The sequence below is a fragment of the Nicotiana sylvestris genome, chromosome 11 (genome assembly GCF_000393655.2).
Source record: "Nicotiana sylvestris chromosome 11, ASM39365v2, whole genome shotgun sequence".
In the NCBI taxonomy this organism is placed as follows: domain Eukaryota; kingdom Viridiplantae; phylum Streptophyta; class Magnoliopsida; order Solanales; family Solanaceae; genus Nicotiana; species Nicotiana sylvestris.
In genome coordinates this window covers 57,501,948-57,515,129 of record NC_091067.1, presented here as the reverse complement: position 1 = coordinate 57,515,129, position 13,182 = coordinate 57,501,948, and the positions used below count along the sequence as shown (strand labels likewise).

General features: G+C 42.8%; 1 protein-coding gene across 1 annotated transcript; it reads right to left on the bottom strand.

Annotated features, from left to right (window-relative positions):
- Positions 1-2,903: 2,903 nt before the first annotated feature.
- Positions 2,904-3,527, bottom strand: LOC138881068 (uncharacterized). The gene has a single exon (XM_070161268.1). The coding sequence runs from the start codon at positions 3,525-3,527 to the stop codon at positions 2,904-2,906; it is 624 nt and encodes a 207-aa protein (XP_070017369.1).
- Between the last annotated feature and the right edge of the window lie 9,655 nt (positions 3,528-13,182).

The following is a 13,182-nucleotide window of genomic DNA, read 5'->3' as shown; positions in this document are numbered from 1 at the left end:
TAACTTGTACAACACCAACCATGGCCGCATAGGCAATATATAACCAAAATAGAACATTTTTTTACATATATCAAATCAAAAGATAAGAGTTCATAGGGACCAAATGCATAAAAAGCTATTACATGGCTATACAAACAAATGTGGGTACTTATTTCTCATTTCTTCCTCTACTTCCCACGTGGCTTCCTCAACCTGCTGGTTCCGCCATAACACTTTTACAGAGGCAATTTCCTTATTTCTCAATTTTCGGACTTGCCTGTCAAGAATGGCAACTGGAACTTCTTCATAAGACAATTCCTCATTAACCTCAATAGTTTTAACTAGCATAATAGTGGACGGATCTCCCACCACCTTCTTCAATATAGACACATGGAAGACTGGGTGTACTAATGACATCTCGGGTAGAAGATCGAGCTTGTATGCCACCTAACCAATCCTCTGAATGATTCTGTATGGTCCGACATACCTCGGACTCAATTTTCCTTTCTTTCCAAACCGCATGATACCCTTCATGGGGGAAAACTTCAAAAATACCCAATTATCTTCTTTGAACTCCAAATCTCTGCGACGAACGTCCGAATAAGACTTTTGGTGACTTTGAGCAGTTTTCAACCTTTCCTTGATAATCTTGACTTTCTCCATAGCCTGATGCACAAGGTCTGGCCCTATCAATTCAACTTCTCCAACTTCGAAGAACCCCATGGGAGATCTACAAATCCTACCATATAATGCTTCAAACGGTACCATTTGGATACTAGCATGGAAGTTGTTGTTATAAGAAAACTCTATGAGTGGAAAATGGTCATCCCAGCTACCTTTGAAATCAAGAGTACAAGCACGCAACATGTCCTCAAGCATTTGAATAGTCCACTTAGCTTGCCCATTGGTTTGAGGACGAAAAGCTGTGCTAAGATTTACCTGCGTACCCAAATCTTGCTGAAATTTCTTCCAAAAGTTGGTTGTGAACTGAGCCCCTTGATCCAAAATGATTGAGACTGGAGTGCCTTACAAAACTATTTCTTTGATATAGAACTGAGCATACTGTTCTGCTATGTCGATAGATTTAACTGGTAAGAAGTGCGCTAATTTTGTGAGCCGATCCATGATCACCCAAATTGAGTCGAACTTGCACGGAGTGTGCAATAACCCTACCACAAAATCCATGTTGATCATCTCCCATTTCCATATTGGAATTACTATGCTTTGAGCCAATCCACCGGGTGTTTGATGTTCGGCCTTCACTTGCTGATAGTTTAGACATTTTTCCACCAAGTCTGCCACATCCTTTTGCATGTTATTCCACCAATAAACTTCTTTGAGATCACGATACATTTTCGTATAACTTGGGTGCACGGAATACCTGGAAGTGTGAGCTTCTGCCATGATCCTTTCCCGAAGACTGTCAATATCCAGAACACATAGGCGGCCTTGGTACCGTAAAGTACCATTATCCATGCCAAAGGAAAAAGATGTGGTCTTGTGTTTATGAATCCCCTTTTTCAGTTGTGCTAACAATGGATCTTTGAATTGCTTCTCCTTCACCTCCGCTACAAACGATGATTCAACCCTATTCTGCACAATCATTCCTCATTCATTAGAGTCCGCGAGGCGAACTCCAAAGCTAGCCAACTAGTGAACCTCCCAGGCCAAAGGCCCTTCATATGTCTCCAAATGAACCAAATTCCCATAGATTTTTTGCTAAGAGCATCCGCCACAACATTAGCCTTCCCCGGGTGATAGAGAATATCAATGTCATAGTCCTTGAGTAACTCTAGCCATCTTCTTTGTCGCAAACTCCTTCTGCTTGAAAATATATTGAAGGCTCTTGTGATCCGTAAATACTTCCACATGGACCCATACAAATAATATCGCCAGATCTTTAGTGCAAATATCGCTGCCGCAAGTTCTATGTCATTGGTTGGATAGTTCTTTTCATGATTCTTGAGTTGCCTAGAAGCGTAGGCTATAACCTTGCTGTGACACACCCAAGCTCGATCCTTGAAGCATCGCAATACACCACAAATCCCTCTGTACCCTCTAGCAGGGCTAATACCGGTGTTGTAGTCAATCTTTATTTCAATTATTGGAAACTCCTTTCACAAGCATCAGACCATTGGAACTTAACTGCTTTCTGTGTCAATTTAGTCAATGGAGAGGCAAGAGTAGAAAATCCCTCCACAAACCTTTTGTAGTACCCGGCCAAACCCAAGAAACTGTGAATCGCTCTTGGAGTGGTAGGTCTAGGCCAATTCTTTACCGTTGCAATCTTCTAAGGATCAACCATAATTCCTTCCCTGGAGATGACATGACCCAAGAACGCGACAGATTCAAGCCAAAATTCACATTTCGAAAATTTTGCATACAATTGATATTGTAAAGAGTCTGCAGAACTGCCCTAAGATGGTCAACATGGTCCTTGCGACTTCGGGAATACACAAGAATATCGTCAATGAACACTATCACAAAGGAGTCTAGAAAAGGCTTGAAGACTCTATTCATAAGATCCATGAAAGTTGTCGGGGCATTTGTTAGCCAAAAGACATCACCAGAAATTTAAAGTGCTCATACCGAGTCCTAAAAGCTGTTTTTGTCCTGCTCCCTTATCTTTAATTGATGATACCCGGACCGCAAGTCAATTTTTGAGAAATACGTAGCACCTTGCAATTGATCAAACAACTCATCTATTCTTGGTTGAGGGTATTGATTCTTGATTGAGACCTTTTGATTTGCCGTTAGTCAATACACATCTGTAGCGACCCATCTTTCTTCCTTACAGACAAGACCAGTGCGCCCCACGATGACACACTTGGCAGGATGAAATCCTTTTCTAGCAAATACTTCAATTATTCCTTTAGCTCTTTCAATTCTGTCGGTGCCATTCTGTAAGGTAGAATTGATATAGGCTACATTCCTGCCATCACATCGATCCCAAAATTGATCTCCCTATCTGGTGGGATCCCAGGAAGCTCATCTGGAAAGACATCCTGAAATTCATTCACAACTGGCACAGACTCAAGTTTAGGTGCCTCAGCATTGGTGTCCGTAACCCGAACTAAATGATAGATACACCCCTTCTTGATCATCTTCGCGGCCTTAAGGTAAGAAATAAGTTGGCCTTTAGGCACTACATTATCTCCCTTCCATTCAACAACAGGCTCATTAGGAAATTCATGCCTCATGGTTCTAGTACGACAATCAAGTTTGGCAAAGCATGAATAAAGCCAATCTATTCCTATTATTATATCATAATCAACCATCCCTAATTCAAGCATGGTATCCCTACCACGCACCATGACAACACGACCTCTATAAATGCGAGCAGCTGTAATTGATTCACCAACCGGAGTTGACACCGAAAATGGCTCATGAAGTTGATTTGGTTCTATCCCAAATTCCATAGCAACAAAAGGGGTAACGTAGGGCAAGGTGGAACTAGGGTCAATAAGTGCATACACATCATGAGATTGGACAGTCAGAATACCTGTAACAACATCTGGAGAAGCCTCTACGGTCTGGCGACCACTCATAGCATAGAATCGGTTGGGTCCTTCTGAACTCTATGCACCACCCTTAGCTGCACCACGCCCTGCAGGTGCTAGGGTACCTCGAGCTGGAGAGGGGGCTGAAGATGTAGCTGCTGCTGGACTGGATGACTGAGTTGTGCCCCTACCCGCTCCCTGGAAGGATACACGATAATGCCTCTGAATATGACCCCTCATCCCACATCCATAGCATACGGGTAACTCCAAATAGCAAATTCCTAAGTGCATCTTCCCGCACCTGGGGCACGGGGACCTCTATTGCTGTTGGGATCTCTCTCCTAACCGACCCCGCTGATGGGATCCCTTGTTGCCCTGACCGGGCCTGAAACGACTCCACTGCTGCTGCTGGTTGGGCCCTGATAGCGGTGCACTTGTTGAAGACTATGCACAGACGGGGACGGCCTTGATGATCCTCCTCTAAAAGCTGATCTTCCCCCACCTAATGACTTTCCTATATTGCCCGTAGACCGGGCCTTACTGTTACCCTCTTTCTCTAATCTGTTCTTCAGTTTACAGTTCATTGTGGTCTGAGAAAATGCTACCATCTTCCCATAATTCATGTTAGAGTTAAATGCAGCCATAGAAGCCTTATTAATAATTAAAGGATTAAGGCCCTGAACAAACCGGCGCACCCTGGCCTCCATTGTGGGCAACATGTGAATTGCATACTTGGACAGGCGAGCAAACTCCATATGGTACTCCCACACACTTCTACTACCTTGCTTCAGATTTTCAAACTCTGCTTCACGGGCTGCCCTTGTCTCAGCAGGCAGGAAATGGTCTATAAAGCAATGGCAAACTCGCTCCACCTCGCCAGAGGGCTACCCTCCTCACGGGAATCTTTCCACAACTCAAACCACGAATAGGCCACCCCTTTCAGATGGTAGGCAGCCAACTCTACTCCCTCTGTCTCAATTGCACGCATAACCATGAGGGACTTGTGCATCTCAACAATAAAATCTTGAGGGTCTTCTTCTGGATTGTCACCCGTAAATACTGGAGGGTCTAACTAGAGAAATCTATTCACCCTGGAACAGGTGGAATCCCCTTGCTGGCTAGATGAACTAGGTGCAACATTGGACCTCTAGTCCTGAGAGGCCACTAGCTGGGTACATCTGAAAGCTCCCCTAAGATCCCCATCAAAAATACCAAAACCGGAAGCTGCGGCTGGAGGTGGAACAAGAGTATCAATGGGGTATTCTAGTCCTGAGAGGGCACTAGCTGGTACCCTCCGCATGTGTAGGAACTGGGGTATTCTGCTCTAGAATATAAGAACAAGGCAGGGTGATAGTAGGGCGACTACCCTCACCCGCAGTATCAAGCAATGAATCATATACCACTCCTGAGGTGGCATTGGCTTCTTGGCCAATTCTCGCTTTCTTCTTAGGTGTCATTTTCTGAAAGATAGAACAATGTACTTGTTAAAGATAGAATAGTTTCATAACAAGTTTTGCCGCACGATCCAGAATATCAAAGAAGGGTGTTACTCCTAAATGCCCAAGTAGCCACCAACTTATATATGTGGTCGACTACACACCAATAAGAAGGACTCTACTAGGCACGACTACGAGACATCCTAGGAAACTTTGAAATATTAGGCTTTGATACCAAGTTTGTCTCGCCCCAACCTCGAGAGGCGCGACCGGTGCTCAATCGAGTGAACCCAACTGAGCAAGCCTTTTTAACACTTTTTTCCCAACTCTATATGATTAAGATAATAGGAAAGATTGTACATTCAACATTGATAGATCATTTCATACTATAACCTTAAACCGTAGTTAAGTTCCAAGATTCCATACAGTTAATATTTAGAGAAACAAGAGTTTGAGATTACAACTTAGTTACTAGGCCCATCCAACACCCATACATAACCCACACAAATGTCTACGGAGCCTCTAAAGATAAAAAAGACAAGTATGACAACGCCGGCAATAAGGCCTCGGCTATACTTCAAAAGTGGAAATCTACAACAAAATATGTACAACATGACCCCTTGAAGGAAAAAGAGGCACACCAAGACTATGAAAGGAGGATACTCTGCTACGCGCGATCGGCACGGTCCGCTATAGAGACACCTACATTCATTTAAAAATGTAGCACCCCGGAAAAAGGGACGTTAGTACCATGGAATAGTACTAGTATGTATAACTAAACACCATCTTATTAGAAAGAACTATCATACAAGAATTCAAGGAAATCACAACAGACAATCAAAGCTTTAACCGAACATCACATCATCAAATAAAGAATCATACAACTTTCACATGACTTCCATCATTTTAGTTTGGGGCATTTCATATGTTCATCATTGTTCTCAATACCACCGCTATCTTGAGCGGAGTCCGATCATGACCCGATCGGCTAGGTTGCCTCATTTGAGACATATACCTCAATCACCGTCTCATTTCCCTTTTTTCGGAATTCAATATCAGGACATTACCACCATGTGTGCGGGATGGTGTCCGATCACGGCCCGATCGTCTAGGTCGCCTTACCTAGGCATTGTTCATTTCTCATTAATCATCTCATTTGAATCTTTATTTCACATATATCCTGTCAATTCATTGGCACTTAGGGTAGCGATTTTCAAATCATGTCCACTTTCAACACCAGTATTGCAATTTAGTATAACAGGCAAAAACAAGAGCAATTCAAGTGTAAGCATAGATAAGATTTCACATAGTTGGAATGACAATCTCCTTTTGAAATCCTGACATTGAGGTCTAGGCATTCCAACACATGATTTATATTCTTCACACATCTTTAAATTAGAAAGAATAGTATATTAAACATATTGAGACACCCATAACACGTGTATATAGTTGCAAAACCAGTTCATGGGAAATAACAATCAATTCATCAATCCGATTTCAGTCTTACCACATTTGCACATACACCAACGGAGCTCGATTTCTAATAAAAAGGGTTTTAGACATGCATACCTCAATAGAGCTTTCCTTAAATTCTTAAAAAATTCTGGGATTCTTAGCAACTCCAATCTATTTTATGAAAATTATAAATTGATCCAAGAATTAGAGATATGATTAAGATTCTAGCTCGTTTAGGTATACTATCAAGCACTAAGTGTGCATTGTGATTTTAGGATCCTCTTATAGGAGATTTTCATCATCTTATACACTCCAATTGCTATATTTTTAGTTCACAACCTCCCCATACCCTATCATCTTTTATGCATGCAAGAAAATCCTTTCTTATACCCATGAAAGCCCAAGCTAATTACTCATTCTAGTGCGAATTTCGAAACCAAGGGTTAGGGCTTAAGTTCTTACCTCTTGGGGTGAAGGTCTAGCAGCTTTACTTCAGAATCTTCAAGGGTTTAGGCAAGGATTGAGTGGGGACTTGATGAAGATCACCCTCTCTCTCTAGAACTCTCTCTCTCTCACTCTATTTGTAGCAAAATAACATAAAAAGGGTCTAATAGGGATGTTTTTAATTGGATGTAGTCGGGTTCTAAAAGTTAGAAAATAGGAGCCGCGACGAAATCTGCGATCGCATAATGGACATGCGGCCCGCAAAATGGACCGCAAAAATGGTCCCAAAAACCTGAACAAACTATCTTGGTGTGCGACAGAAATGCAGTCCGCATACCTATTTTGCGGTCGCACAATGCACCGCATAACTGCTCCTCACAAAAATTCCAAGGGAATTGTGTGATGACTATGTGGGTCAATTATGTGATCGTATAATTAGCCTCATAGTTTACCTCAAATTTACTGTCACACTGTCTGACTCTACGGCGACTATGCGGTCCACATATCTATTATGCGACTACATAATGGACCACAGAAACACACTTCTCTGGAAAACATAATTTCTTAACTTTTTAATGCACAGATCAATCCAAAGGGTCCGAACCATGAATTTCTAATACATGATCCTAACTTAGCACCACGAGATTCGGATTTTTAGTAGAAATTTCACGGGGCCTTGCACTCTAACCTTCCCAGTCACTGGTTCATTAGGAAAAGTAGTAATAACATTGTAGAAAGGAAAAGTGTAAAGATAGTAGTGAATAATAAAAAGCAAATGCATTTGATTAAAACTGGAAAAAAATCGTCCAGACGACGTACAGCTCGATGAATCGAGCATTTATTTTGAAACAAGTAAATCTTAAACAAACTTACGAGAAATCTTAAATTCCTAGAATGGCTTATAGAAGTAAATTTTGCTAGGCTACCCAGGGACTCGGCGGGCTTGGATGGTGTGGCAGTCCAGTTCCTGAGAACAGCTCCCCTCACCACAATATGAATAGCGAGGCCTTCTTCCTCCTCCTTCTCAATTATGGCACTACAGTCCATGTATTCATCCTCGAAGAACAAATTCTTCAACCCAGCTAGTGCTTCTTCTTCTGCAGTCCCTCATATCGTATCAGCTTGGTGAAAAGCTTGTTCAAAATGTGGCACTAGTTTCTTAAGAGGTAATACGGTCCATGCCATCGAGGCAAGCAATCCCTGTACTCTTGCTATGTGTACTGGTTTCCGAGCCCAAAGGTGGTACCATGATTTTCAACTGTATTGGTTTGGTGATACCTTGGAGGTTCTCTCCCAATCCTTTGTCGGGTTCGTATCCAGACCATGCTAGTATGTTTTCTATTTTGTTACTCCACCATTTATCCTTTTCGATGGCATTGACCCGTTCAATGTGATGATAGGTTTCCCCTCCTAGCCTTCTTCTATGTCCAATGGCCAGGATGGTTTGACTAGTGTAGATGGGTTTACTTCCATCTCCGTGAATGATTACCTCCTGGCGGTTCCATTGAAACTTCACGGCTTGATGTAGTGTGTAAGGCACGACTCCATCGACATGGATCTATGGACGGCCCAATAGAAGACTATATGAGGCTGGTATGTCAAGCATCTAAAATTCAACATCGAACCAAGTTGGCCCCATCTGTAAGCAAAGGTTGATTTCCCCGATCGTGGCCCTCTAGGACCCATCGAAAGCCTTCACATTCATGCTTCCTACCCATATCTCAAGGAAACCTTTGTCCAACCTTTTCAGAGTGTCAAATGGAAAAATATTTAGGCTTGAACCTCCATCAACCAAGACCCTGGCAATGAACTTATCTTCAAATTGCACCGTAATATGCAATGCTCGATTGTGATTCAGCCCTTCAGGTGGTAGCTCATCCTCATGGAAGATGATCTTATGACTTTATAGTACTTGCCCAACCATGTTGGCCATTTCTCCGCTAGTGATGTTATTGGGTGCATAAGCCTCGCTTAACACTTTCATTAAAGCATTCTTGTGTGCCTCTGAATTCTGCAATAGTGACAGGATAGATATTTGAGCAGGGACTTTGTTCAGATGGTCAACAATAGATTACTCTTTTTCCTGCACTTTCCTTCACAAGTCATCTGGCCCGATCTCAATGATAGGCTGCCTAGTAGTGTCCTCCTTACTTGAACCTCCTAGGTGTTCAGGTGTAGAGACTCTTCCGGTTTTAGTCATTCGTTGTGTAGTGTCAGATTCCTCTACCTTGGACTTTCCTTGTTGCCAAGCCTCGGCAACATAATCACAGGGTATTGCTTTTGAGTTGAAAATGGTTGTGGTTGATACTATCACAGTGAAATGTGTGACCACTGCTACTTTAAATGGAGCGGGATGGCTGCGGGTGGAGCCACTTCCCCCTCGAATGGAACTGATGTAGTTACCTCAACCTCGATTGGTGCCTGAGTCTGAACCACCATAGGAGTAAGTGTGACTACAACCTTAAAGTCATCGCCTTATCGAATAAGCCTGATCGACCCCTCTGGGTCCCATTCTTCATTTGTCTCTATCACATGTACACTATCACCTCTGTGATCATGAGAGGGGATTGTTTCTGATATTAGGTGCGGCTTTCTTTGCTTGTATGACCTTGTTGTCAATTAGTGTCTGGATCTTATCCTTCAATGTTCCGCACTCAGCAGTGGTGTGCCCTTTTATACCGAAATGGTACGCACAAGTTTTGTTCGGATTGACCTATTGGGATGGATTTTCTAATGCCACAACGGGCACAAGAGTGACGTAACCTACATCTTTCAACCTTTCATACAGTTGGTGGATGGGCTCAACAATGATGGTGTATTGTCTGGATGGCTTGCGGTCGAGGTTGGGTCTTGGTCTTGGATAATTTTGGCGAGCTGGTGGTGATTGGAAGTGGGATGGTTGGGAGTTATAGGTGTGATGGATAGTAGCTGGTTGGGAATATCTGGGAGATATTTTATATGTAGGTGGTGATGTTTGGTATGTGGGTGGAGGTGTTTGATATGTGGGTGGAGGTGGACGTGTCTAATAGGTAAGTGGAGATTTTGAGCCCTGGTCCACCATTACCACCCCAACATCTTTCTTATTTGATATGCCACCTAATTGTAGTGTCTTATTCGTGGCTTGCAAGGCCTCAAAGTTTGTTACTATCCCGCTCTTGATTCCTTCGTCGATTCTTTCTCCGAGTTTGATGATGTTAGAGAATTTGTTATTTTCGATAACCATCAACCTCTCATAATATTGTGGATCTTGTGCCGTGATGAAGAATTTATTCATCTGTTCTTCATCCAAAGAGGGCCTGACCTTGGCCACTTTCGACCTCCAACGAGTAGCGTATTAACGAAAAGTCTCAGTAGGTTTCTTCTTAAGATTCTGAATGTAAAAGACATCCGGCACATTCTCTGTGTTGAACCTAAACCGGTTCGTGAAATCCGACACCATGCTTACATAATTGGACCATTTCTTGGGATTCTAGCTGATATACCAACACAAAGCGTCCCCAGTAAGGCTCCTCATAAAGACCTTCATCCGGATCTTTTCATCTTTCCCGACCCCGATAAGCTTGTCACAATAGGTCCTTAGATGAACCCTGGGATCACATGTACCATTGAACATTTTGAACTTGGGAGGTTTATACCCCTCTGATAGTTCGACATCCGACTGTATGCACAGATCTTCATAGTTCAAACCTTCTATTCCTATGTCGCTCTCAACACCTTGAACTCGGCTTGTTAACTTCTTGAGTTCTTCAGCCATGTTTTTAATGAGCAAGTCCTTCTCGGGGAAGATTCCGGTGTACAGGAGGTTAGTTGGGTAGAATGAGGTATAGTTTCCATATATATAGGGTTGCTTTGATGGGTGCCAGGAACATGGGTGTAGTTATGGTCATTGGTGGAGTTTTGTGGATCGGAAATCAGTTGTGGTGTATTTTGGAGAGGGTGGTAAGTGTCGGTTGGTGGGTACTAAATTGGTTTATGATGATGTTGCGATGGAGTTGGTATTGGCAACGGATTGATATTTTGGGGTAGAGTCGCATATTGATTTGGTATGGTAGGAATTTGTGGCTGTTGGTTTTGTGTGTTCTGAGGAGGTGTTGGGTTCTTTGTGCTTTGTTGGTGGATATCGGGGACATTGAGGGTGAGTGACAAGTTTTCCAAGTTGTGAACCTGCTCAAGTTCTCCTTGCAATTCCAGTATGTTTTGTTCCAGTCTCAAGACTAAATCATTTGGGGCCGGAGTACTACGACCATCTGAAGTCTCTACGTTCTCAATATTCTCCTTTTGGATTCCACTTAAGTCGTCCATCTTTACTTTTCATCTGCCTTTTGTGTTGCTTGGAGGAGGAGGAGGTGGAGGGCCTCAGATCTGGTGTGGTATGTTGATGAGGCCAGTACGAGCGAACTAACCTAAGGGGATGGGACCAACAGTAAAAATAAGTGAAAACAAAAAGGTAACAAGTAAGTGACGATCCTGAAACATTTGCAGTATTTAAACACATATTGTGGAAATGTAAATTTGTTTCCTACTTTGGAAGCCTCGTTATGCCCGAGGTAGGCCTAGCGACAAATAAACCTGGAAAACAATGCCACTAAATGCTTCTTTCATAATATAAAAAAATAGATGAGTCCCAAAATGAGACTAAGATAATAATAAAATAAGTCACTACTAGCACTTGACCTTATTACATTTAGGAAAAGCAAATAAATCTAGCCTATTTGGTCCCAGAAGGACCTTCCCCAAATTCGATCTTCCGGACTCCATCATATAGTCCCCTAGCTCGTGCAGCCCCAGCAGCAAGTAGACTCTAGCGAGATGTCCTCATTCAACTCCTTCAGCATTTTGGCAATTTTCAATCCTCTTTATCACTTTACCTTCCAGCTCGACTATTCCTCGCTTTAGATATTCCAGTTTCCTGTTGGAAGTGATTGCCATTTCTTTCCACCCCTTGATCAACCTCGCATTCCTCTCATGTATCTCCCAATGCTCATTTTCAGAGTCGTGGACCCTCTTGCGCAGCCTGTTGTACTTGACTTGAGCTTCAGCTTCCTCATCTATGATTTTGTTCCCTCAACCGGCCCCTGGTGTCACTATTCCTTTCATATTGTCTTCCAACCATGCCGGGTAGAGAGGCTCGCACCCTGCATGATACTTGTCTGGCTCAATGGTATTCTTCTCTAGAATGATTTTGCAGTGCCACATATGCTGAGCTTGGCACTTGTAAGGGACATCGTCATCTTGAAAATCTGCCCTGAAATGACTCATCTTCACAACCCATGGTACAACCTATTTTTTGCCTGCTTGCCTCATAACTCGCATAGGGACATACAAGTATATCCCTCTCAACCCAATCAGCACCAAGTGCAGAGCATCCCTGGATTTGATAATTAATTCATCTGTTGGGAACTATTCAAACATCCACTACACCTGTTCCTCGGTCAGATTGTCGAAGAACTCTACCCATTCTTTGGCGCTTTTCGGCTGAGCAAATCTGTCTAGAATGTAAGTCATCTGCGTAGGGTGATGGAAGGAAATATGGTCAATCCAAGCCCTTCACGAAAATTCTTGGCGATAGCGACCCTTTTGGAAATTCTTCAACAACCATAAATGCAACAACAAAGTACAACCCTCGAAATACTTAACCCCTCTTTGACAGCGCTCCAGGGCCCTGTAAATGGCGGCTATGATCATGGGGACTATGGTATATGTCTATCCAATAATCCCTTCCATCAAAGTCTTGGCGACCATAGCCAACATAGTGTGGATTCTTCCCTTTTTCATTGGGAACACTATCACGTCTAGGAAGCACACAATGAATACAAACACTCTATGGTGGATATGACCCAAAGAAGTGAGAGAGATCTCATCGTGGTAAGTACGGAAAGACTTGCTATGGCCATACCACTCATACATGTATTCAAAAGGTATGTAAGATTCCTTTTAAGCACACTAGGTCGACATTCTTCTTCAGCCCCATCATCTTCAAACATCCCTACCCGTACGGTTTTTCGGTACAAATAGCTCGGGACTGTCCCAAGTCAATTCCGCAAGCCCTCCAATTTCCTCTAGAAGCGGTGTTATTTCTATGTTGCCGAAATGAAACACGGCCCTTTCGCTATCCCAAAATAAAGTGGCAGCCTCGATCAGTTTGTTGTTTAGCTCAATATCTAGCAAGGAAGGCAGGTTACCCAGGTACTTTCTCAAATGTTTCTTGTCACTTGAGGAAAGGTCCCCCCACCAATCTAGCAGCAATGGTGGGATATTGCTAACCATACCGAATCTGGGGACCTTATGTCTCATTTTCTGCAAAACAAAAGGGTTAGACTTTACCTCCACCATACTCGACTATTTATACATTTATGATCAACATATCG